This window comes from Macrobrachium nipponense, chromosome 20 (assembly GCF_015104395.2).
Source record: "Macrobrachium nipponense isolate FS-2020 chromosome 20, ASM1510439v2, whole genome shotgun sequence".
In the NCBI taxonomy this organism is placed as follows: domain Eukaryota; kingdom Metazoa; phylum Arthropoda; class Malacostraca; order Decapoda; family Palaemonidae; genus Macrobrachium; species Macrobrachium nipponense.
In genome coordinates this window covers 74,629,757-74,657,256 of record NC_061089.1, presented here as the reverse complement: position 1 = coordinate 74,657,256, position 27,500 = coordinate 74,629,757, and the positions used below count along the sequence as shown (strand labels likewise).

The following is a 27,500-nucleotide window of genomic DNA, read 5'->3' as shown; positions in this document are numbered from 1 at the left end:
GTTTTAAAAGATTTTTAACTATATGCAACTATAATATTCATAAATGTCTCACTTATAATAATAGACCACTTAAAATAATAAAGGAAGAATTTTGCTGATTCTTGGTGTAATTACTAAAAAATTGCACTGATAAATTTTACTTCCAGTAAACTTACATTGCTTTTGTTCTTACAAATTTCATTAAAGAAAGAATTGCCTGATCATAATTTGTGTATGTAAAGATGAGTACATTTTTATCAGCTTCTAAACCATACATGATTCATATGAAAAAGATGACTAAGAGAAATCACACTCATTTTTACAAATATATCTGTAGTTGTAAATATCTTTTAAATGCTACCGTCTCTGACCGACCTGGACCAGAGAAGCTACCTGGCTGGGATCAGAAGGGGTTAAGCTTACAAAGCTATTTTTTATTATAGTGAAACTTAAAAAACAAACAGGAAAAAATTATATTTTGGTTTGTGTTACCACAGCACTCTAAGAGGGTGACGCTACCTCTTTCTCTAGATACCTTGTTGATACTGTGCAGCCATGAGATCAGTTAAAAAAGGCAAAGTCCTGAAAATAATTTTGAGTTGTACATGTTTTATTATTCCGATTACCTAGGTTAAAAAAAGTTACTATATTTCCAGGTTATAAAAATGACATTTTAATGATAAAATAAGGTTTCACATATACTTACCAAACAATTACATTAGCTGTACGCTTTCTTACCTGGCAGTCGAAAATTCAAATTCCTGGCGGCGGTAGCAGCGCTGCCATTGTTTGTGTAGGTGATACAGATCCCACCACTTTCGGGAATACCTGGTACTGCTGAGCTTTAGACTTCAATTCTTTGAGCCGCAACGTCCATCTGTGGGGAGGAGGGAGGGCTCTGATTATGTAATTGTATGGTAAATATGTGAAACCTTATTTTATCATTAAAATATCATTTTCACATAAGTGACTGACCAAACAATTACATTAGCCGACTCCACATTACCCGGAAGGTGGGTATATGGACAGCTTTATGAACAAAAACAAGTCATGTGCTCACATTATATATAATGTCTGCAGTACCTTACCTTGGGAGAGAGCAGCTACAGGTAGATGCTGCCTCTGGTCGGCGCTCTCATCACATGTAGGAGACGTGGCAGTAAAGGCCAGGGTCGTCCCTTCTAATGGTGGGATTTTTGTGATCATGCAAGTTCACCGATGATTGACAAAAACAACAATAATTTGCCCTTGCCCTGGGCGAAAAGACCAGATAAAAAACCATACAAAACCATCACCTACACTAAAAACCATATGGTACCCTTAACCAGATATAAGAACTGGTGGGTACTTCAGGTACATGTAGCCCCAGGGTTCCCACAAACTCAAAAAACCTCAAATTCAAGGCGAGGAGATAGTAGAGGGAAAAAACAGTCCCCCTATGCTTCCCGCTACTGACAACGGTCCCAATTTAAAGCAGTTTTCGTAAGTAGTTTCTACCTCATTCAGATAGTGCGATGCAAACACCGATTTCAACCTCCAGAATGTAGTTTGCATAATGGAGGATAGAGACATATTCTGTCTGAAAGCCAATGACGTTGCTACTGCATGAATCTCATGCGTCTTCACTTTCAGCACCCTAAGAGCATGTTCCTGAGTTTGGGCATGCGCTTCTCGGATCAAACTCCTCAGGAAAAAGGACATTGCATTCTTTGAAAGAGGCACCAGAGTCGGCTCGACTCTCCTCTCACAGTTTCTGTCCTAGTCAGGTAGTGTCTGATGGCTCTGACCGGACACAATGTATGTTCCTCATCTTCCGACCCGACTTAAGTCCGTTAGGTTCTTTATCTTGAAAGAACGGGGCCAAGGATTAGAAGGATCCTCATTTTTAGCAAGAAAGTCCGTTACATAAGAGCAAACTGCATTGCCCTGGGCGAAACCCACTTCCTTACTCATCGCCTGCAAATCGCTTACTCTTCCCGCTGTGGCTAAGGCGACTAGGAATAGTGTCTTCCTAGTTACGTCCCTCAAGGTTACAGAATTCAACAGTTCAAATTGGGGGCTGTTGAGCCACCTTAAAACTACATCCAAGTTCCATTCCACTTCTTCAAGCTTGAAAATCTTGGAGGAACTAAAGGATCTGATCAGGTCACTGATGTCCTGATTTGACAAAATGTCGAGACTTCTATGCTTTAATAGTTGGTTGAAGTGGCCAACTTCTTGGTGTCACTCAGAAATAACAAAAATTCTGCAATTTCTGTTATAGATGTCTCAGAAGAAGAGATGCTATGTTGTCTGCACCATGACCTAAAAACTCTCCACTTGGACTGGTAGAGCTTGGCAGAAGAGCTTCTTCTGCAATAGCCTCTGATGCCCTTTGCGAAAACCCTTTTGCTCTGACCAGGTTCCTGACAGTCTGAATCCTTTCAGGGCCAGAGCAGACCCCTTGGTGATATCGATTGAAATGGGGTTGTCTGAGAAGCGATGGATTTTGTGGAAGTAGTCTGGAAAAATCCACCAGCAGATTGAGAAGGTCCAGGAACCACTCTTTCCTGGGCCAGACTGGCGCTACTAGGGTCATTGTCACATTCTGGTGCGATTGAAGCTTGTTTAAGACCTCTCTTATCATCCCGAAGGGAGGAAAAGCGTATATGTCCAGTCCTGTCCAATCTAGCAGCATCGCATCTGTTCTCCACGCTAGTGGTTCTGGAATTGGAGAACAGAAAGTGGGAAGGCGATTGTTCCTCGATGTGGCGAACAGATCTATCAATGGTCTTCCCCAAAGCTTCCAGAGGTCCTGACACACTCTCTCGTTCAGAGTCCATTCTGTTGGTAACACCTGATTTACCCGACTCAAGTTCGTCTGCAAGTACGTACGTTCATTCTCCCTTGCACGAATCTTGGAAACAGGGTGATCCTCTTCTCATTCATCCAGGTGAGGAGATCTTCGGCTATCTTGTTGAGAGAGAACAAGTGGGTCCCTCCCTGCTTCCGTACATATGACAACGCTGTGGTGTTGTCCGAGTAGACCGCCACGTTTCTTCCGGTGACTAAGTGGTCGAACGCTTGTAGCCCTAAGAGGATGGGCTTCAATTCCTTCCCATTGATGTGCAAGGTCTTTTCTTGTTCTGTCCACAGACCTGACACTCTCTTGTCTCCTAGGAGGGCTCCCCATCTGCTGTCTGAGGCATCTGAGAAGAACTGCAGGATGGAGTTCGACACGACTAGGGAGATTCCTTCTTGTAATCTTTCCCTTGAATGCCACCAACGAAGATCCATCTTTATCTCTTCCGTCAGGGGGGAAAACTAGTGAGTCCGACTGTGTCTTCTGAGACCAATTTGCTTCAGGAAGAACTGAAGCAGCCTCATGTGTAGGCGTCCTAACCTGACAAAACTCTCCACTGAAGCCAGGGTCCCGAGTAGGCTCATCCATTCGAGCACTGAGCAGGAGACGGGCGAACCAGAAATTGCTGGACTGTCGACAGGCAGGACTCTATCCTCATCGGGGAGAGAAAAACCCTAAAAGCTAGAAAGTCTAGTATCATCCCTAAATAGAGAATTCTCTGAGTTGGAATCAATTGGGACTTCTCCGTGTTTACTATGATAACCAATAGTTGTGTCAAAGTAAGTGTCTTCTCCAAGTCCTTCACACACTGACGCCTGGATCTGGCTCTCAGGAGCCAGTCATCTAAGTAAAAGGCTGTGTTGATCCCCATCAAATGCAGCCACTTTCCGAGAGGAGCGAGAATCCGAGTAAATACTTGAGGGGCGGTTGACAGACCGAAGCAGAGGGCTCTGAACTGGAAGACACTCTTCTTGAAGACGAATCTCTGGAACTTCCTGGAGTTCTGATGGATGGGGACATGGAAGTATGCATCCTTCATGTCGAGAGATACCATCCAGTCGCCTGGTTGGATGGCTGACATTACCGATCGACTGGTTTCCATTCGGAATTTCGTCTTCAGGACAAAGAGATTCAGAGCGCTTACGTCCGACACAGGTCTCCATCCCCCTGATGCCTTGGGGACTATGAAGAGCCTGTTGTAAATCCCTGGGGATTACGTGACTGTTACTTCCTCTATGGCCTCTTTGTTGATGAGCTCTTCTACTTCTTTGGCTAAAGCCAAAACTCTTGTTGATCCTGTCAAGTATGCTGTAAAACAGACAGGTGTATTGGACAGTGGTGGATCCTGCATAAAAGGGATCACATATCCCTCTCGAAGCACCTGAATTACCCACTGTTCTGCTCCTCTTCGAATCCATTCCTCCCAGTAGTCGTGGAGTCTTGCCCACACGGGTGTGTGAAGGACCTTCCGATCATTTCTCTGTCTTAAAGGAAGGTTTCTTGGTAGACTTGGAGGTGGTTCGTAGATTAGTTCTTGGTCTCTGCTGCCACCTCGACTTACCTACTCGAAAGGGATGTTTTTGTAGAGAAGCTTTGGCTCCTGTCGCTGGAGGTTCCTTAGGTCTTCTCGCTGACTGAAAAAGAAGATCATTGGTGGACTTCTTCTCGAGGTCCGACAGCACATGCTTGATGGTTTCTTCTGGAAACAGGTGAGATTTACTCCGGGGGGAGAACAACAAAGCCGATTTTTGGTTCGTGGTTACTCCTTGAGATGTGAAGGAGCACCACCGTTCTCTCTTCTTTAGTACTCCCATAGTGAATAGGGCGGCCAATTCCCCCGAACCGTCTCTCACTGCCCTGTCCGCACAGGACAACACATTGAGCCAGTCAGCAGAAAAATCCTCATCTAGAGACTGGCAATCTTCAATTTTCCTGGCTAACCTGCAATAGTCCAATCCAGAAAACTGAAGACTTCGATCAACTTGTATAATTTCTTCACCAGGTGATCCAACTTGGGTGAAGAGAACAACACTTTCGCACCCGAGAATGCTGCTCTTCTGTGAGAGTCCACAAGACCGGAGAAGTCTCCTTGGGAGGAGGCAGAAACTCCCAAAGAAGGAACTTCTGCCGCATAAAACCTGTAAGTTTTATTCTGCAGCTTCGACGGAGGAAAGGCAAACGAAGCCTTGCCTGACTCACTCTTCTTAGCAAGCCACTCTTCTACTTACTTCAGCGCTTTCTTCGAGGACTGAGAAAGAACTGGTTTCGGTAACCCCGAAGGCGCTGATCTATCCTTCACAAACATCGACGGAGGTGAAGAAGGCGAAGCTGGTTCAAAAACGTCAGGATAAGTCTGTAAAAGAAACCTTAACAGACTAGAATAAGCAGAAGAGGGCTTCGAATCCTGGTCCTGAGTTTCCTCTTCCGACAGGACGGCCGATACCCCGTCTTCCTCTTCCGTCTGGCTCGTTGTCTTCTTCAAAAAGACCATCAATTCTTGAAGTTGATGTTTAAAGGGACCCAAAGCGGAATCCTCTAGCAAGGGTTTGGCCTTCGCATCATCCTTAGGCGAAGACGAAGTCGTGGCTGTTGTACGGCTCTTCTTCGAAAACGAACGACTGGGAGTCGAAACAACACGAGACGTATGAGGCGAACGAGTCGAAGCAGCTCGAGGCGAATGAGGCGAACGAGTCGAAACTCCTATCGATACACAACGAGGCGAGTCAGTCTCGCAAGCGCGCTAGCGCTGTAACGCACGTGAGCGTCTGACTCCGTCCGAAGTTACACTTTCCGAAGAGGACTGATGATCTTCCCGGAAAAACTGGTCCGGTGCTCCTTGGATTTCTTAACAGGCGGCGACATCCCTCTCGTACGCTGGGCATGTCTCTTCAAAGGACGCGACACTGAATCACTCCACACTTTTCGCCTCGACACAGGCGACTGCACTTCCGAGTCGGACGACAACTGCACGTCACTGATATCTACGCCTTTCCAGCGGTGTTTCCTGGGCACTCGTGACGGCGACTGACCGTGGGCAAACTCCCCCAGTCTCCTTTCGACCTTCGGTATGTCTTCTCCCAGGAGCTGGGGAGCGGGACAGGGACCTTCGTCTAGGAGAACGGGGAACGGACAGCCGCCTCCTCGGACACGACACTGACACTTGGCCTAACACTGGCCTTTTCACTTGACTTCTCTACACACACACGACATACCCAAATCCATAACGGATTTTGCCAAGAACTCAAATTTCTTGTCCATCTTGGACAACAGGGAAATGGTGTTGGGATCGGAAACACAGATACCTGGTCTGGAGTAATTGGTACTGAAGTTGGAGGACTATCAATAGGTGAAATATTCGATAAAAGTGGAGAAGATAGTGACGGTTTGTTTGCCGCTTAAAGCACGGGAGTTGTCTCTACTCTAGTTTTACTACCCGCTCTAAGAGCTGCTTTCCTTTTCCTATCTTTGTCCATCTTATCCAAATGAGCTTGAAAAGTCTTCCAACCTTGTTCATCTAAACTACGGCACTTATCACAAGTTAATTCCTTGCTACAGCACTGACCCCTACATTTAACACATTTGGAGTGCGGATCGTAACATAGTTTAGCTAATCTAGTTTTGCAGCCACTGCTGCAAAACCTAACTGAAGAAGAACTAGCATCAGACATCTTCGTAATAACTTGTTAATAACTAGGCAGCTAACTGATGAAGCAAAAAAGCAAACCAAGAAATTGTACATCACCAAAAAGAAAAAAATCCACAATGGCGACAATGTCGACTGCAGCAACAAACCACCGGTGTTACCCCATGGCCGGCAGAAAACGAATTGAAGTCTAAAGCTCAGCAGTACCAGGTATTCCCAAAAGTGGGCGGGATCTGTATCACCTACACAAACAATAGCAGCGCTGCTACCGCCGCCAGGAATTTGAATTTTCGACTGCCAGGTAAGAAAGCGTACAGCTCATGTAATTGTTTGGTAAGTCACATATGTGAAAATGTATTATATTTCCTGCAATGTTTTGCATTTTATGCATCAAGCAACATAAACTGTTATTGGGGACTTTTACAGTGGGTTATCATCTATGGGAAATATGCTTTCAGAATTAAAATGAGAAGTTGGTTACTAAATGAAACACATCTATGATCACCTATTTAGCTTTATTTAGCAATCCAAATACTGCATTACACTTTATCATCACTTGTCACCATCTGATGCTGTCAAGAATGACAGACCATTCTGTCCTTTGCATGATCTTAAATCACTGCCAACATAGTAAAGCACAGCTTTGGCTGTAAAATTTGGAATCTTAACAGTTAACATACTACATTAACTGTTCACCCTATACAGCATTCTTAACCATTCTCCAAAATGAGAATAATGTATATTTTCTAAAGGAACTAAGAAAGCTCAGTCTAGTAATGTACACTGAATACAGTATCACTTATTTCACAAAACTTCTACCTCATTTTAAAAAACCAAATAGGTAGACTTCCTTAGATCTGACTATGCATTTACATAAACATTACAGTATTTGACCCTCTAGTACTTACTTTGGTGTTATTACAGAACAGACTCGTTATTCATTACCTCCCTGAAGGGTCTGCTCAGATGCATTATGGAAATTGTCCAAATTACTAATCTGGACACAGAAATAGAGAGAGAAGAAGAAAATTAGAGTAGTGTTTGCCACAAGAGTATACTATTTAACAAAAGTATTCAGTTATTCGGTCCATGACTTGGAAAAGTATACGTCAAATGTTCAAGACCATCACTAACTACATCACAGATATTTACACGAGACATACCCTGTAGAGTATGGCTTCTGCACAATGCAGTCTGTGGCTTCTACATATTCATAAGACCCCTTTGAGATCATTTGGTGGACTTAAAGGAAATTGGGGAGAAAAAGCTGGGCTGGGCGCAGTAAGTACAAGAAATTACTACAGCCCTACCAACCTGAGTGGGCAGGAACATTTTGTTCCTTGATTGTACTCTGTTGACTGGTGGGATAATGAGAGGCCAGGTCCCAATCACTTGTCACAACACTCACCCACACTCCTGCATATGAATTCCAAGGCTAATCTTAGATGAGCTTGGAACACTATCTCACCACAATAAATATATAGGTCGAACTTTTACACTGATATTGCCATCACTAACGTCTTCAGTTTCACTTCCTGTGTCTTTCCTTTCCTTTCCTCTTATACCCAACAAAGAGGAAACTGGGCCATCCAATTCTGTGGATTAGTGTGAGGGGCTGGACAAGTGGGGAGGCCAAAGGAGGTGAGGTGAGTGGCCAAGCCAGACTGATTAGTAGGTTCATGGACTGGCTTTTATCCTCTTGCGTGGAGGTCCAATAGGTGGAATCTGTTGAGTAGCCAAAGCACGAAAAGCTTCGGCAATGAGATGAGGATGAGATTGTATCATAGACTTCCAACCCTGTGTTTCCATAACATCTGTTGCATGTCTGAAAAGAAGGAAAAGGACCACAATGCTATTTAATTTGAAGCAAGATCGTTCCAGTTGGTAATAAAGTGGTAAAAAAATTGGAAAAATTATATAGTATGCACTCAAAATATTTTCACATATTAGGTAGTGAAAAAGTTTAACAAGACTAAGGAGTTGTATTTCAAGGCAATATTTTTTTTTAATGAAATTAAGAATGCAAGCAAAGTAAAAATAACAAAATAACCAGATAGTACAATTACGCTATTAAATTTTGCATTAGTTTTATGAAATATTCGGATCTTTTTTCTTTTTTATTTTCCATACAATAATTAGAGAAAATTTTGTTATATGAAAATTGGAATCTATTATCACAAGTAAAAAATAAAATTGCATGAAAAAACCTTGTTTTATGAAATATTTGATTATGTTTAGATAGGAATAAGCTTACCAACTGTACCAACAGATTATCATCCATAAAAAGTTAGTTATTTTATGCAAATAATACGTGAGTGACTGGAGTTTGGCTTATCTAATGTTATCATTTATAATTTATTTAAAGATCTTTCTGTTACACACACACAAAAAGTTAGGATATGAAATATAATATAAAAAAACATATAATTTATAACTTCCTTAAATTTATATAAATACATTACACTTGATGGAGGAGGATGCATTTGAATTGTGTGGTTCGTTTGGCACGCTTGGAACTGAATTTTGAGGAGACAGGTGATGATGCACGATAACTTAGAAATCTTACATATGCCAATTTTCTTTTTAATATCATGAAAACTTCAAATTAACAAAATATTTTTAATAAATATGAGGGAGAATTCAAATATACAAGTGAAGGAAATTGGAAATATTGTTTTTTATTTTTTAATAAATGAATGGTTTATTTTGCCTGTGCTCAATCGAATTTCACTCGATTTCCATTTAATATTTTTCTTCCTCATTTACCCACCTGTACTGATTTACAGGGTATTTAAAGGTAAAAGGTGGTTAACTGTTGGGTTAAGCATATTCTAACCTAACCATTTGGGATAATTACTAACCAGGTGCCCGACAGGCCTCAATGATGCTAGATCAGTGATGGTCGACCTTTACTAATAAACTTATCAAACAAACCATGAGACAAGCATGAGTTTACAGAAACCTTACCAACACCAAACTACACTTTAATCTATTGTCTTTGCTGCTACTGATTTTAATAATTTTTCTTTACCCCACTGTTTCACATACCCCTTTATCATAGTTCTTGGCTTGTTTTTGCTTCATTTAATTTCAATGTTATTTTTCTGATATTCCTTCATTGCATGATATAATTTTATTTGTTCATACTACACAATTTACACTACCCCCTGTAAGGAACAGTGGGATTGTAACCACCTCCTTTGCATCAAAATGTATATAAATTGAAAATTCTGCATTTCTGGGACTCAGTCTATCAAGTACGTTATTGGTATCAAAGCTGTTTAACCACCGCCAAGTCAGATTTCTAATACACAATTGCAGGTCCTAGAGGATCATCCCAGAACAACCCCCCCTAAAAAAAGAATAATAATAATAATACTAATTATCATATGTATATAATAAAAAAAACTTTTTGAAGCTGAATAGCAACCAATCTGTGAAGTGTAAATGTAATAAAAAAATTGCAATAGCCAGGGGCCAAAGGGACAGCAAAAAATCTTCAGTGCTGCTGGATACCAACTGAGAAGCACCACCTACACTGAACCTTGCATGACACACTAATGATGTTAATAGAGTTCACTGAAATATACCTTGGGCTCAAGCAGAACTGCCAATGTCCTTTATTCTTAATCTGTTCCCTTTACTCTTTTACTAAATACTTACATGTCCAGTTTCTCAAACTTAAATTTTCATTTATCTTTCACACAACTCTAAAGAGTTCAAAAACGTTAATCAGTGGTCTTGTTAAACTAATATACAATAAATACTGGCAAAAATATGCAAATCCAAGCAAAATACAGGCTGTAATAATCACTGGAAATCTATCTCAAAAAAGCATCTGACTGTGCAGTTCTCACAACATTTGAGTACAAATGTCATGAAATTTCCAGGCAATGTGACTTCATGCAAAACCTCCTGGAGTAAAATTGCATGCCTCAACTTGAAGGAAATACAAGGAATGTGACATGCTACAAAACATCCATATGTTTCAATTTAATAGAACGAAATGTTGGTGACGCCTTTGTCTGTATCTATTACAGGACTTTCAAATTTGATTCCCAAAGTATTTCATGGTCTCTTTACTAAAGCAACATTACAACTCTTCACTTTCTTCAATGTTTCAAGGAATGAAAAAATTACTTACAACATACTAGGTTGCATGGGAATACTTCAAGAGATTCTTACCAATGGAGAGAGACCTTGCACAGATATATGCACTGTCCTTTTGGGTATAAATAACTGGTATCAAATGAATGCTGTACCTGCACCACAATATGTCAAAAGCACTTGAGCCAAATTGAACACAGATGAATCATCTGAAAGCAACTTAAGGATTTTGTAGTTTATGAACTTCATAAATGACCTATTAAAGACTTAAAATTCTAAATAAACCTCAGGTCTAATACTCACGTGTTGATAAACTCGATGGCCTGTGCCTTCAGTTGATCTGCTGAGTGAAGGTCTGCCAAGATCAACACATCAGCTGCATTTTCTGTACTGAGATTGGTACATAAAGCTTCTTCACACATCACTTTTAGTCTTTCTAAAGCATACTGCAAATCAGAAAAAAAATAAATTATTACCATAAATGACATTTAAAAGTGCAGTGAACACCTTTTTTTTTTTTTTTTTTTTTTTTGGGGGGGGGGGGTTGTACAAGAGCCCCCCTCCCAGCTTAAATACCCTTTTAAAAAGCTTATTTCGAGTTAAAAAAATGCTTTTACCTCAGTATTTTAAGTTTCATCACATATAGTGCATTTACTCATGAAAATTATATGAAAGTACAGAAATTAGTGAATAATTCTCTGTGAAAAATACCATGAATAAGCATTTTCTGCAAATAATGCCTAAATATATGTTCCACAGAACCCTGCCAATAGGCAAGTCTCCAAATCATGAGAACACAAATACAGAAGTTTACTGTACAATAAATTATACAACAAAAAAAAAGGCCATGTTTCTCTACAGTAATTCGATTGAAAACATAATTCCTACTACTGCCTTCTGGTACTTCTACCTAGCTAACTCCACAGTTCTGTAATATTAACTAATAATCAATATTATTTCAAGTGATTATTACAGTGTAATTTAAAAAATGTTCACGGTAGACAAGAAACACAGGTTGTAAGATAATTTGAAGTACATGTTAACTTTTTGTAGTCTAGACAGTCATTACCAAACAAAACCTTAGTTACATATTAATATCTATAATTGTGAACTATCCTTAACAACTAAACTTGTTACCCACATTAACATTAATTCTTTGTTTAAATTATTGTACCTGAGCATGTTATTTTTTTAAATTCCAAGTTCCTTCAATACATGGGATTACTAACAATGCTGACATAGGAGTGTAAAATATGAAGTTACATCCAGCAGTACAGATTCCACTATATCTGCAACATACATTAATTTTGATATATTAAAATGAAAGTAAGAAAAATTAACAGTACTCTTGCCTGTTTTACTATATATTATTATAGTCCTTTCTTTTTTATTCTAAACTGCATATACTGAAAGGCCTATATATACCAAGGGGGAGGGTCAAATGACCCCAAAATTTATGGAAGTCCAAAACTGAAGATATATTTTTGAATTTCAGTGCAAACCTTCAACATTAAAGGTAAAATTCTGCTAACCAAAGTCAGTACTTTGAATAACATCTAATTGGGTAGAAGGGCATAGACCGCATACCCAATTTTTCTTCTTAATGTAACTAAAATTACATTTTCAAGTATTTCATCTTGTATATATCTATATATATGCAATGACATTTATACAAGAAACGGTCCAGTTTTGGGAAAAAAAGACCCCCCATAAAAAAACTCTGGGTACAGGCCTGATTGATATGTTACCCCATGTCCTAAAAATTGTTGAAAGCCTATATCAACTGTCACTTCGAAAAGGTGTGAACCGCAGCCTAACACTTTGATGTAACTTGTGTGTTGGTAGTAAAATGTATTTCAATGATATAAGAAAACAATAAATTTGTTCAATTTCTTTTGTTTTTCATTTTAAAGTGCATATAATATATATATTGCATTATACCATATCAGTATTTTTTAGTAAAACTTTTTATTATACTATTATCTATCACTTCCATGAAGGTCCAAATCAAACTATGCTTTGACAGTCAAATATCAGTATCAAATATGTATTTCTTCCATGTTTATTATTTGTCAGAACACTGTACTCTATCATTTTTTTATGAATTTTTGAGTGCACAAATATTTCATGTTAAGGTCTAACCTAGTATTTTAATTGTTGCATGTATCAAATCTTAATGTGCTAAGTGAGGCCTTCTACAGCACAAATACCTGGACTCAAATTTTATGCAAAACAAATGATAATTTACCCAAGTTTTGGGGGGAAGGGAGTGAAATATACAAGTACAGTATACTGTATGGTAATTTATGAGGAGAAAGTGCACTGTCACTTGGTCAACCTTCAATTCACTTTATAAGCCTACAAATAAGAAATACCATTCATCCTGGCCCTCAATTTTTTTCCTAATCAGCTGATCTTATGACAAATGCTACAATACACCGATCCAGCTGTTCATCTTTGCCTGTGCGCTTATGTCACAAAGCACTTCTGGTGAGTAACCCTATTTACTTATTTATTAGTAATAAAAAATGCATAGTACATTTACTTTTTGTTGACTACATTAAGGATTACTCCGTAGCGAGGTAATGCTGTCTGTGCACTGTAAGCATTACTTAAGGTTCTTTGCAGTGTCCCTTCAGCCCAAGCTGCAACCCCTTTCATTCCTTTTACTTACATGTACCTCCATTCATATTACCTTCTTCCATCTTGCTATTCGCCCTCTCCTAACAATTATTTCATAGTTCAACTGCGAGGTTTTCCCCGTTACACCTTTCAAACCTACCTACTCTCAATTTCCTTTCCTACATTAACCTTAATGGATAGACCCCCTCACATGAGTAGCAATAACAGGTTTTGGGTGGTGGACAGACCCACTCATGGTGAACATCAATGTTACGTGCCACTGATTTGAAGGGATCGGGTTAGAGTCCATTACTTCTACTGCCCATATATTCACTAATGGCAGCTTTTAAACTAGCTCAGATCAAGTGGGCAGCTCATGGGAGAGTTAGTTGTGATCTTGGCTTTAAGGGTCATTTTGTTTCTCTTCCTCCAATGGTAGTCTTTTTATTTACTTGCTCATAACTATCCCTAGGGGTTGCTGTTGGTTTTAGTTCTTATCTAAAACCAACAGTTATAATTGTAATTTTGCATAGAAAAGTGCAAAGAAATATTAGAAAAGGCGCCTCAATGGTGTGATCAGTACGGTCTTGGCCTGCGAGTTCGATTCTCGGGCATTCCACTGAGGTGTGAGAGATGAGAATTTCAGGTAATAGAAGTTGACTCATGACGTGATTCCAAAGTCACGTAAAGCCGTTGGTCCCGTTGCTGAATAACCACTGGTTCCAAGCAATGTATAAACACCATACAAAAAAACAAACAAAAAAGTTATTGCATCTCCCTATCTCAGTAAATTTACATAAATATTTTACAATAAATATACTAAGAATTTGTTACTGATTTTAGTTATTTCTTTTGATATTGTACCTGTTATTATAATTTTACAAAATAATATAAATTTATTAGAAAAAACATGCATAACTTGGTAAAATTCAAGGGGCTGTAAATAGTCACTTTCAACTTTTCGTAGGTAGGGAAATAATTTCAATTTTTTTTTTTTTCTTACACCTTGTGGCATTTGAATATCTTCCTCTTTCAATTGATATGTTTATTTTTCTTAAATTGGCCGACCTCAAAGTTTACCAGGCCTGGGGTCCTCCATATTGATTTTTTAGCCCAGCTCTTAAGGTTAATGATTTCTTTTTAAGGCATTGAGAGATTTATGCACAAGCATTTAACTGTTCAGGACCAACAGTTTTACTTTGCAAACATACCTTCAGGGTTTCGGAAGAATTTTTCAACTAATGTAGTTTTTGAAACATGAGAGGTTCAGGAATATTACCCAAGCATTACCCTGAAGACTATTTAGTATTACTTATCTATGCTCTGGCCTATTTTGTAATCCATTTGATATTACTATTACTATGCTGTATAAAAGGTATATTTATAATATTACATGCTGAAAAGCAGGGAATCTTATACATAGTCCTATGTTCTTAAATTTTACATTAAGTGAATAAAATGACAACTTTCTTAATCGATTTGTATTTTTCATAGCTTACAAATCTGCAGTCTTAACTTGGTTAATTCTTCTAGCACTAGCTGGAAAACTGGTAAAAATAAAACAAACAAGGAATAGGTGGCAACAAGGTAGGCTGATAGGAATCTGTGGTAACTGTTAGCCTCCTTCCAATGTTGGTGATTTTTTAATAATGCTCATCACATAAATATCAGCTAGCAGTGAATTTTCAAGAATAAAAAACAACCACCTTACCTTGTCAGCTGCTGCCAAAAGATCATCTGCCATTCTTTCTAGGTTTGCTGCTTTTCCTGTATATATAAACCTTAACATTTCTCTTAAAACTTCATGGTCAACATCTTGAATTTCAACTCTATTGTGCTTTCTTTCCTCCATTTCATGTGCAAACATAGCAGCAAACACAGGCGATCGTGCTGGGGAAAAAATCACTGTTAGTCATAGGCAAAATATGTTAGTAACACAAACAAGCATATACCTATCTAAATTTTGTTTAAAATACTGAATAGAAAATTTCATCTCCTTTGACAGGCCCATCAGTAGAAGTATTCTGTAAATCAAATTTAGACAGATCTGACAGCAAAAGATTAAGCACTGGCAGTCAGGTTGTTTTCTGTTCAAGAATGATGCATTGGCATAAATGTTATTTCAAGTCCAATAAAATTTGAGATGATTAATTGCTTAGCATGACAAAACATATTTTGTTAGAAAAATATACAGTACAGGCAGTCCCCGGTTATCAGTGAACTCTGTTAATGGCGATCCGGCTTTATGGGGCTTGTCTAGCGCCATAAAATCAGATCTATGGCACCACAACAAGCAGAATTTTGGTTATAGGCACTATAAGGTGCCGATAATAGAGTTATGGTGCCATAACATACCTAACAGAGGTGCCATTAACTGAAACTTGGTGCCATAAGTGCCATAAATCACCAAGTTTCGGTTAATGGAGGTTTTCGCTTATCAGCACCAGATGGGAACCCCTGCCAATAACAGGGGACTGCCTGCTGTGTTATTTTGAGCTATCCGACCACCAGAAAATACCCCATTCCTAGTACAACAGCATGATGAGACACACAAAATTGACCAACACTAAACAGCAATGTATGAAAAGACAATAAGTCCACAGAAATATCCTACAGGCACCAAGTGCCAACAAGAGATAAAGAGGAAGATGATGTACAAACAACCCTGCACTAATCCAATAATCCATCCTTCCTGCCTTAAATACTTGCCCACATTTGTATTTAATTCATTTTTTCTTTCGATGACCTGCGTGAGCATCAAAACGAGTACATTAATAATAAGTAATCCTTCAATTATAAGGATTAATAGAGCCAAGGGCCCATCAGATAATGGTGAAATCTAGATAAGGGCAAGTAAAAAAATCTAAGTTTTCAAGAGCACCTCTGTAACCTTCCTTACCTAACCTTGCCAATATGTATGACATAACTGTAACCACTCAATTTACTTGATAACAACAACCACCACATTTCAAATGGAAAACATTATGCAAAATGTACTTATTAACAATTTTTCCCCGATATTTGTGACCAAATATACTTTGAAAAAAATGTGTTTAACCCCAGCCTACCATGGTTGGTTGTTACCATATTATATTACTATACACAAGATACAAAATGTGTATTAGTGAACTACTGACCTAGGCTGGGCATTTCGTAATCAATATCCATTTGTGAAAGTCAAATAGGCTACTATAGCTATATTCATGATAAAGTTATTGGTAATGAAGCTGATATTTTACAGGCAGAATTAATGTTCTTAGAATCAGCTGATTGAGCTTACAAGCAAAAGAATTAGGAGAATAATTTTTTAATTACTAACAGAAACAACTCTATTTCTGGAACTATTTTTTTTCTGTACATAAATGTAAAATGGGTAATATACAAAAGGGGAAACCAACATAGTACTTCATATTAAAAGTAAAACCCCTCAAAATTTCAAAAACAGCTGTTTCCCAATTCATTTTTTACATCATAATCAATGTTGTTTATGTCAGTTCTTTGGTAAGTGGTTGTTAATTATAAGTGATGGTTATGAAATATCATATATGCCACAAGTTTTATTATCACACATCATAACAGTACACAAGAGAATATTTAATCACTGGTTAATATTTCAAATCATGTTGCTCTTTTGCTCTTTCTTTCTCTGTCTCTCACACCAAACACACAAAACTGCATCAATAAAAATTCAATGAATACCATAAAATATAAATAAAAAATCAAAAGCATAACAACACAACAAAACAAGCTCTATCATGCCAGGTGTCTACCTAGCCCTCTTCACATATCCAACACTGTATCCCCAGCTCCAACCACCTTACATAAACAACCCCTTTTTGGAAACTTCTCCAGGCTTTCCCAAAGTTACCAAGATTTCCCTGAGGCTATGCAGCATTGCCAGCCATCAGAGAGCAATTTTTCAAATTTTTTAAAAATTAATAAACATATATCTCTGGGGGCACTGGTCCCTGGTCCAGGTGTGTCAGATAATGTCAAGTTTTAGATAATAACAATAATAATATATGTAAGTCCATTAGCTATAAAACTAATTAAGACCTCAAAAAACTGACAGTTTAGTCATGTGAAGAGAAGAGAGAGAAGACATTGGTAAAAAGGCTAGGAAATACAAAATGCTAAAAGAACATTTTAGAGAAGCAATAATGATTATAACAGTAGAAAAGATGAAAGCCAGCCCCAGAATAGGTGCAACATAATAGTTAAAGGAAGATCAGAAAAAAGTTTGGTAGGATATTTTCAAATGGAAGCAAAAGTTGAAATATACTGTATATTGGATGCCACATGGAAGAAAACCTGTTATAAAATGGATATTTAATCCATATGGATTAATAAATGGAAGAACATTGAACTAAAAGCTACAGTTTGGAAAGATGAGTGGGAGAACATATAGGATTGCGAGATACCATACCTGCAAGAATAGCTTTGTGTGCCTGAAATTCTCTGCCTCCCACAGAAAGAGTTACATCAGAGAATCGTTGGGACTCGAATAAAACACCAAGATCATCTGACAGACGGCAATCAGGCACTTTAAAATGTATGGCGTTGCTCTGCCCAGAGATGTTAACACTATCTGCTACCACCGAAACCTGTGGAAAATAATTTATATTAACTCAAAAGAATAACTGTTAAGCTTGATATTTACAGACTACCTTTATTGTAATTATTCACATTAAAAATAAAACAAACAAAAAGGTAAAAAGATGATCAAATAGTTTGTGAATTCAGTTCCAAGTCTACTCTAGACCTCATTATAATGGTGAAACTGCAAAAGCATATAATAGAACAGGTAACGCTACATCACTGCAATACTTGCTTTCAAAATGTGTTCTGATAGGTTACATAAACTGCTTATCTGTTCTCATACTGCAAAAAGCCTTTACCCATCTCAAATGACATCAAGCTCCTCTTACTTGACTACTTTTCTGCATAAATGGTTGTGTAATCATTCTTCCAAGATAATGAGTGTAAACCAAACCTTTAATGGGTACCAAATAGCTGGAAGCTCTTTGTTAATCTACCTATCAAAGATCCCAGAGGAGTTTGCATAACTCTCAGGGATGGGTAACATTTACTGTGAGCTGTGCAGGGTACACCATACAGTACAAAAGGTTCTTTGCACTATCTCTTCAGGCCCACCTTCACTGCTCCCTGCCTTTCACTTTTCATCTTTTGCTTTGGTCTCCTTTAGCTCAGCTGCCAAAATTGTCTTTCCACTATTCAATTTTCACTTCTCATTTAAAAACAAACCCTTCCAAATTTTCCTCTTGGACTCTAGCAGTGCAAATTGGTGGTCTTACAAATTTCATCATCATCATGATAATAATGCAATATGAAAGATGAGACCATAAACCTCAGTAATATAAAAGACGAGACCATAAACCACATAGCAAGCAAATGTCCAGCACTTGTACAGAACCAGTACAGAAAGAGGCATGATTCAGTAGCAAAAGCCTTCTACTGGAGCCTGTGCAAAAAAAAAACCAGCTGGCTTGTAGAAATAAGTCATTCGAACACCAACCTCAAGGAGTGATAGAAAACAATAAGGCAAAGAGCCTCTGGGACTATGTTATCAGAACAGATAATGTGATGTGTGTCAATATAACAAACTTTGATGCTGATTGACAAAATCAAGAAGAAAGTATCACTCATTGATGTTGCAGTTCCATGGGACACCAGAGTAATTGAGAAAGAGAAAAATGATCATTATCAAGACCTAAAAATAGAAATAAGAAGGATATGGGAGATGCCAGTGGAAATTTTACGAATAATCATAGGAACACTAGGCACGATACCAAGATCCCTGAAAAGGAACTTGAAAAAACTAGATGCCGAAGTAGCTTCCCGACTCGAGCAGAAGAGCATGCTATTAGATGCAATGCACATACTGAGAAGTGATGGACTTTTAAGGAGGCAGGATGCAATCCAGAACCCCACACCATAAATACTGTGGTAGGATCACAAGCAAAGCAAAGAAAGCAACAAGCTTCCCACAGTTACTTTAATTGTACCGGCTGACAAATTTTCCCACAGCCACACTTCCCCTTTTATGTTACTTTCAAGTGTAGGACGGTTGATTCAGCAAGGAAAACAAACAAAACTCTCGCATTCAAGTACTCACCATCAATGGCTGACTTCAGGGCTAGGCGCTGTGCTGTCCGCTGGATATAGGCTAGGCTAGTCAAGACACAACCACCGCAGACAATCACAACACAAAACAACCAAGAACTACAACCATACAACAACTTAACAACCCGACAAATCACTGCACAGACGAACACCTACAGCTTGAAACAACACGACAACCATACAACTCAAAACCCAGCATGACAAACTGCCAACTAACAGACACCAAAATGCACAACCAGTACAACCAACCTCTTCAACTTCACCACAACCAGACAGACACACGCACAACACTTAACAATATCAAAATCAATCAAAACACACCAAATAACACTGGCTACTTCTGAATCTGACAGACCGTTTTTTCTGACTTACTGACTCTGCACGACTCTCGTAACGGACACTCGCCACTGATATACTTGGCGATCACTACAACAGACAATACCCATACGCTTATGCCCACCCTCAAACCACTCCTTATTACCTATCTAACAATTATGCCTCTCTCTCTCTCTCTCTCTCTCTCTCTCTCTCTCTCTCTCTCTCTCTCTCTCTCTCTCTCTCAAAGCAGTCCCCCTGGATCTTGTTTGAGGACCCTCTTACACTCTCTCAGTTACATTGCCATTCACTTCTTCTACAGCAAAAACTAAAATTTATATGGACAAAAACAAAAGTAATTTAGAACAGGTATTTCTTTAAGTTTCTCTGAATATTTAATATTTTGTGTGGCCTTCATCTTCCTGTACCACAGCCTGCATTCTTGAGGGGTATGATTTCAGCAAATCGCAAAAAAACTGAGACTCAAACTCCATTTCCCTGAGCACTTCAGTCACCTCTTTTCACAGGTCGTCGAGGCTTGGTATACACCATCATAGTTCATTGTGCGCGCTTCAACACAATCCTTTAAGATACTACCATGTTTTCACACACATTAAGGTCAGGGGAGCTACCTGGAAATTCACTTGACGAGAAGAAATCGATACCACTGTTTTGAAGCAGCTCCTGTGTCTGAAGAGCCTTGAAACATAGTGCCTTATCATGCAAAAATATGACTTCTTCAACAGATAATACATTTTCAAGATCTTTAAAGAAAGGAAATGCTCCACCAGTAAGCACAGTTTCTCTGAAGTACTCGTCATGACTATCCTTTTCCTCTGATGATCCACATTAACCGTTTGCTGTGAAACAGAAAAATTCCCAAACATTCAGGAAATTTCACAACTTGGCGATAGCGCACGTCATCGCTGATATCATCCAACTTTGCAGCCCAAATGATGTCATTTTTATGATTTGGCTTCCTGACTGTGTAAATGGAAAATTCATCTGATGCGGCAACATGGAGAAAGTAAGCTTCATCCCAATCTTTAATAAATGAACCACAAAACCATGCACAGTCTTCTCTCTGTTGCTGAGTGATCTTGGGCTTGCTGGTAACATGAAATGGCTCAAGTGTGGCATTATATACCCACACTGCGGAAAAGAAGACCTGAGGGTCCAGGGTTTGGGTCCCTCTTCGGGCGCCAAAAATTTCTGTTGCAGGATCACAAGCAAAGCAAAGAAAGCAAGCAAGCTCCCCCCAGTTACTCTAATCATACCAGCTGACAAATTTTCCCACAGCCATACTTTCCCTTTACATTACTTATAAGTGCATTCATGTACTCACCATCAATGGCTGACATCAGGGCTAAGCGCTGTGCTGTCCGCTGGATATAGGCTAGGCGAGACACAACCACTGTCGACCAAGAACTACAACCATAAGCAACTTAACAACCCAACAAATCACTGGACAGACGAACACCTATATCTTGAAACAACACGACAACCATACAACTCGTACCCAGTACAACAAAATGCCAACACCAACACTGTCCCCTACCACCAACTCACAGACACCAAAATGCACAACCAGTACAACCGACCATGCAACTTCACCACAACCAGACAGAGACGCACAACACTTAACAATATCAAAATCAATCAAATCACACCAAATAACACTGGCTACTTACTGACTGCACAATTCTCGAAGCGGACGCTCGCCACTGATATACTCGGCAATCGCTACAATAGACAGCAACTCCCCCCCCCCCCCCCCCCTCTCTCTCGCTCTCTCGTCTCTCTCTCTCTCATCGGTCTCTCTCTCTCTCTCCATGGAAGAGACTACCCAGTCAAATAGGATAACAGAGAAAAAAAAAATATATAAATGTGTTGTTCTCTACACTTTTAGTTAAGCAATTTGTTTTCAATCTTGTCAATAGGTACAATACAAGGGGAGATTAGGAAATCAAAATGTACATGTTGATCAGTTAAATCTGCACATTCCTCACTTAACTAATTAATAACTTCCGAGATATCCGAATTTTCATCATCAATATTACAGTTGCCTTGGAATCAGTAAAGCATTGAAGGGGAACCTTTTGGTTGCATTTTAGCTGTCCCATATGTAGTATTATTCTATTCAAGTACCCCTGGTGAAAAAAATTTTTTTGAAAGGGACGTTTTCTTATTTTTTACAACTAATTTTCTATTGCACCATGGGCGCCGCCATTTATGTGTGGCTCATCTGTTATGCGAGGTGTCCTGTCACGGTAGGCTCAGACAGGCGGAACTATTCAAAGGGCACAGCGTCTCCAGATAATATCCTTTTTGGTTTGTATTTGTCAGTTGAAAATATATGATTGAAATGGTAAATAAAAAAGTAGTCTGAAGTAAGCCTAGTTAGGCATATACAGCCCTAAATTCGAAACCCCCATTAATTAAACTAGTTAAAAAGGACTAAGTGAAGGCCCTCATCAGTTCATGGACACACTCACACACATTTAGAAAACTGCCATTCACTCCATCACACCACACACAATGGCAATTGACAAGAATAAATTTCAATTCAAATGCATATGAGGGGAGGCACCATAGTGTAGAAAGCGGTAGATAGCCACCCTATCTTCGTCGGTACCATGGTCTGTTCAGAAGGAAATTAAGTTCCTGTAACATATATAAATTTCATAACCATATCTAATAACCTGCTCCTAATGTCATCTTTTAAATCTGTTGGCAAGAAATGGTCAGAACAGACAATGTTGATATCCTCCCTTCGAAGAGCCATCAGCCAGCGACTTGATTTCTCTCTATTTGAAGGAATTCGGTGGAATGATATGCCTTTTAGACGCCAGAAGTATTGACACAACCAAACGCCATACAAGTTAGCATAATTGACGCTATTTGAATGACAATTCAACTTAATCACGAGGACAATACCGAGGACGAATACTCTACAATATGCAAGCTTCACTGCACTTGTTATTGAGGCGACCGCTACACTACTTCATCGGTACTAATCCACCAGATGGCAACATAGTCGAATCCTGGATAAATGGTGCTCTCCATTGAAGTACCTCAGCACTAATTTGAAATTAAATTGTAAAAAATGGGATTACACACAAATTTGATCATAGCTCATTTTTTAGCTTATTAAAAGTTCTGTTTGATGAAATTTAATGGCTATTAACCAGAAGTTTCCCTTTAAAGGTTTACTAACTTCTCAATGGCCCTTTGCAATTTGTGTAAAATAAACCATCACACCAGCCAAAAATTGTTACCATAAGAGTGCCCAAAGCAAATGCACCAAACTTGGTACAAACTGCTTCCTCCTATCCTGTAGTGTACATAGTAAGCATACCCCAAAAGCTTACAGTTGAATCTGTTGCCCACATAGTATGGATAAACCCTAAGTTTACAGTTGGTTATGCTATAGAGCATTGTCTTAAGGTAATATTTAGCAAATAAGAATATTTAGACCACCTTTGATTACACGTATCTTAAGCTTGGTATGGACGCTTCATGTGTGCGCACATGTTAATGCTTCCATCACTCACCTACATTAATGCACAGTAACAGAACAGGAGAGAGGTCAGGTTGCAACCAAGCACAAAACCAATGATTACATACAAACCAGCAACCGATATTCCAATGCTTCCACTTAACTCACTAAACCCACCATGTAACTTTTGAAGAATATCTGATCTATCCATTGGTTACCATAAACGGGGTTAGATAGCTTCACTGATTGGATAGTGGGTGTCTGAATAGAAGTTGTTACCTGTTCCTGTTTTACCATCCAAACATTAAAACCATTTTGAGTGGGAGAAGGTAAGAGGAGGATTATCCTATTTCTTGCAAGGAGGGAAGTCTGAGATTGTCCATGGAGTCAAGACCATTGAATTTGGTAAAAAGAAGTATGTCTCAAGCCAAAACACCATCAGAAGATAAGGCACTCCTTGGTAGATAAACAGGCAAAGAGATTGATGTCCTATCTTAAGCCCACAAGTCCAATAACATGTCTGCTGGAACTTCATAGGCATGATGTTTATAAAATTTCTTAAGAGCAAAAAGCTGATGATCCATACTGCAGTTTTATTTACACACACTAGACACCTTCAGTGAATGCTGTTGATGCCAACAAGACAGACACAGAAGAGAAAGCTCTTTATCATGAGATGGCAAAAGAGGCAGTAAGGCCTTATTTACAGCTCACAAAGACAATTGAAAAAAAATTGAAGAAATTAAAATATTAAAGAAATTAATGCCAGTCTACTACAAAAATTACTAAATCAAATTAGTGCTAACAGAAAACTTCATTTGCAGTAAACAAAACAAGTTACTATGCAATTCCTTAAAAATTACAAGATTTAATCAAACACATTGTTCTAAAAAATGGGCACTTAGGAAAGGGAAAAATAATTAAATGACTTAACACTAGGTAATTAACCTTGAAGTAGTGAATACACAAACTAAAAAGATATATAAAAAAGTAATAACCTTCACAAAGGCAATCTGGGAGAGTGACAAGATGAGCTGTAATCTCTTTTGAGTTCCATAATGGAATGAAGATTGATGCAGAACATTATATGAGACTGCAGGTATGTGAAGTGGGACTGTTCTTTTCCTGATTGAAAAGTGGGGGGCAACCAGAATGAGGTGTAGCCACTTGGAGAGAGGTGACAGAACTCTGGTGAATACTTTGGGTGCTGTGGAAAGGCCAAAACAGAGCACGAAATTGGAAGACCTGTCCCTGAAACACAAAACTGAGATTCTTCCTGGACTCAGGGTTGTACTGATACGTGGAAGTATGCATCCTTCATATCTATCATTACCATCCAATCCCCTTGCTGGATGGCTGACAGGACCGTCTGGTTTGTCTCCATACTGAATTTGGTCGACTATACAAAAAAATTCTAGCCGCCGACATCCAAGACAGGCTTCCAACCCCCTGATGCCTCTGAGATGACAAATAGACGGTTTTAAAAACCTTTCGAGGTTATGTTTCTTCAACCAATTCCATAGCCTGTTTCTCTGTAAGAGTAGATACTTCCTGAGACAGGGCTGAAGACTGCTTTGAGCCGATCAAGAAGGATTTTAAGTTAATGGGTGAAAGGTTAAGGGAGGCCTCTCTCTGAATAGGACGGATTAGTCCTCCTTAATGACCTTTAGTACTCACGGTTCCACACCTCTGGCATCCTGCTGCTCCCAAACCTGTAGTACCATCGCTCCTACAGGTGCACAGAGGATCGGGTCTTCATTTTCTAGGAGCAGGTCTAAGTGCAGGTTTCTTACTGGCCCTTAAGATTTCCACAAGGGCAGGAATGGAAGCATCCTCTATTACCATGAGCCAGAGGAGATATTGTTCTCGCGTTGGCAGGGGCCGCAGGTGAGCTTACTGTGTTCCTCAGACGCTTAGTAGATTGTGCAAGCAGGTCCTGTGTCGACTTCTTTGGCAATTCTTCAGTGGTTTGCTCTAATGTCGAATGCAGGAAAGGTCTGGTGTTGCCTAGGGGAGCAAAAAGCAGCAAAGATCTCTGAGTGGGAGTTAACCCTTTTTTGGTAAATGAACACAACAGTTCCCTCTTTTCCAGTAATCCAGTAGTAAAAACCAAAGCTAGTTCTTGTGTGCCATCCCTAATTGCTTTATATGTGCATCCAAATACACACCAAGCCAGTCGTAAGCAAAAATTCTCTTGAAGGTTAGGACAGTCCTCTATTTTCTTCGCTAGAGCTCCTACTATCCAATCTAGGAAGCTTAGGACTTCTAACACCTTAACAACATCTTTAATAAGGTGGTCTATCTCCAAAGTAGTAAAGAAGACTTTTGCTGAGGCAAAAACAGGTCTCCTACCTGAATCAATAAGATGAGAAATCACCTTCAGAGAAGGCAGATACCCCCAAAGATGGAATTTCCCCAGTGGCATACGACGCTTGTCTTCACTTCATTAAAAAAGAAGAACAGAAAGTCACTTTACCGAGCTCCCTCCTCTCAGCCAACCAAGAGTCAATCTTGGTGAAAATCTTCTTAGAAGATGATGACAGTACCACCCTGGAAAGCCTCGCTGTTCCTGACGGTTGTCGCATCATAAATTTCAATCCTGGAGAAGAAGGTAGCATATGAGGAAATACTACAGGAGAGCCAAAAAATTAGAAGTCGGTTGCTCCTGCTCTATATCATTTTCATCCGAAGAAGCGGAAACCAGGTCTTCCAAAACTTCAGGAGGATTCTGTTATCGATGAGAGGTCCGAAGTTGGTTCAGAATACTATCCACTCATTGCTTGATGTGCGAGTCTTTTGTCAGGTTGTTCCTGAATAGGATACTGGCACTCGGAACATGGCACCGCACGCTACTCTTCAGGTGCCAACTGGGCGGAAACATGGCTAGGTATAGGAGGCACTACTGTTTGCAGGTGAATGGGAGCTGGACACCTGGGCTCATAAATTTCCACTGAAATACATTTAGGACAAACTGAATGCTTGGATACTGGAAGTTTGGAAATTAACCATTCTGACTTTGTCCTATTTTGCATGTAACTTGAACTCTCATGTTCAAAAGGAGCACAATAATCATACACTGGGTGGCGTTCGGCCTCTTTATGCCTATGCGCTGGTCACTTGTATACTGAATAATCGGGGGCTGGAACCCAGATGCTCTGTGTATTCCGCCACTGGGCGCTCATCCTCTCTACGCTCGGGAGCTGGACACTTGTATGCTGCACTATTGGGTGCTGGATGCTCTGATACTGGGCACTTGGCTACTGAACATTTATATATCTGTCCCTCAGACACTGCATAACCATATATTGGGTGCTCAGACACTGGCCATTCAGCCATCAGATGCTGTTCATCATATGCTTGGCGCTCACCATACACTGCATTCGGACACTTTCTTAGGAGCAGAGCTAATCAGTACCTGACGGAGGCTCTCCCAAAAACTACAAGAATGAAGTGGACTGCACTCTTGCTCTTTCGCAAGTTTACTGAGACAGTAGAAATATGCAACTACCCGTGGCAAACCCCACCGACCTCCCTTGGACTGCCAGTTTGTTTCCTGCAGATGGCAGGGGAGTTTAGTAGGGATCTTGGTCTAGGAGCATCAGTGGGACATATAGTCACCTCCTCCACTGCACTTGCACTAAAACTGTTCACTTTGTCTATCGGAACTTTAACCAAAGTCCCAATTTGGTCCAGTGCATTCACTAAGAGACCAAACTTATGGTCTATCCGCGCCTTGAGATTGGAAATGATACTGGGTTCCGAAGAAAGGGAGCCAGGAATTGGAGTTGAGGGAAAAGTTGGAGGAATCTTAATGGGAGAAAAAGCAGCCAATATTGACATTGTCAATATTATCAACTCTCAATATACTATCAATATTATCAACTCTTGGTAAACTCACTATCAATATTATCAACTCTTGGTGAACTCATTATCTATATTATCAACTCTCAAAGAAGTCACTATGTATCAATATCAACAACTCTCGGTGAACTTGCTATCAATATTAACAACTCTCGGTGAACTCACCTGACTGGCGGTCTTAGCATCAGCTCTAGCAGCAGCTTTCCTACTTCTGTCACGTTTAAGTTTTATTAAATGAGAATCTAATACCTGCCATTTCCCCTTATCCCAATCTTTACACTCGTCGCAAGTCAGAGTTAAAGAAAAATTTGCCCTCCGCACATACTACACTACTTAGCCGAAGTCAGCCTCATTTTGCAGCCTTTGCTGAAAACCTAACACTAGATGAACTAGTCGGAGATAATTCAATCTAAAGCCAAAATCAGGAGTCAGAATCAGTGACAAAGTCAATCTAAGCTAATATAATTAACACTATCAAGTAATGGAAT

The 27,500-nt window shown here is 39.3% G+C and overlaps 1 protein-coding gene across 1 annotated transcript in view; it reads right to left on the bottom strand.

Moving 5' to 3' along the window:
* Positions 1 to 6,962: 6,962 nt before the first annotated feature.
* Positions 6,963 to 27,500, bottom strand: part of LOC135195196 (speckle-type POZ protein B-like) — a gene marked incomplete at its 5' end in the record, with an annotated part of 49,860 nt that continues 29,322 nt past the window's right edge. The window contains 4 exons of the mRNA XM_064221493.1: positions 6,963 to 8,289; positions 10,875 to 11,017; positions 14,905 to 15,083; positions 17,620 to 17,797. Of these exons, the coding sequence (XP_064077563.1) occupies positions 8,142 to 8,289; positions 10,875 to 11,017; positions 14,905 to 15,083; positions 17,620 to 17,797 (648 nt within the window). The remainder of the gene's footprint in view (positions 8,290 to 10,874; positions 11,018 to 14,904; positions 15,084 to 17,619; positions 17,798 to 27,500) is intronic.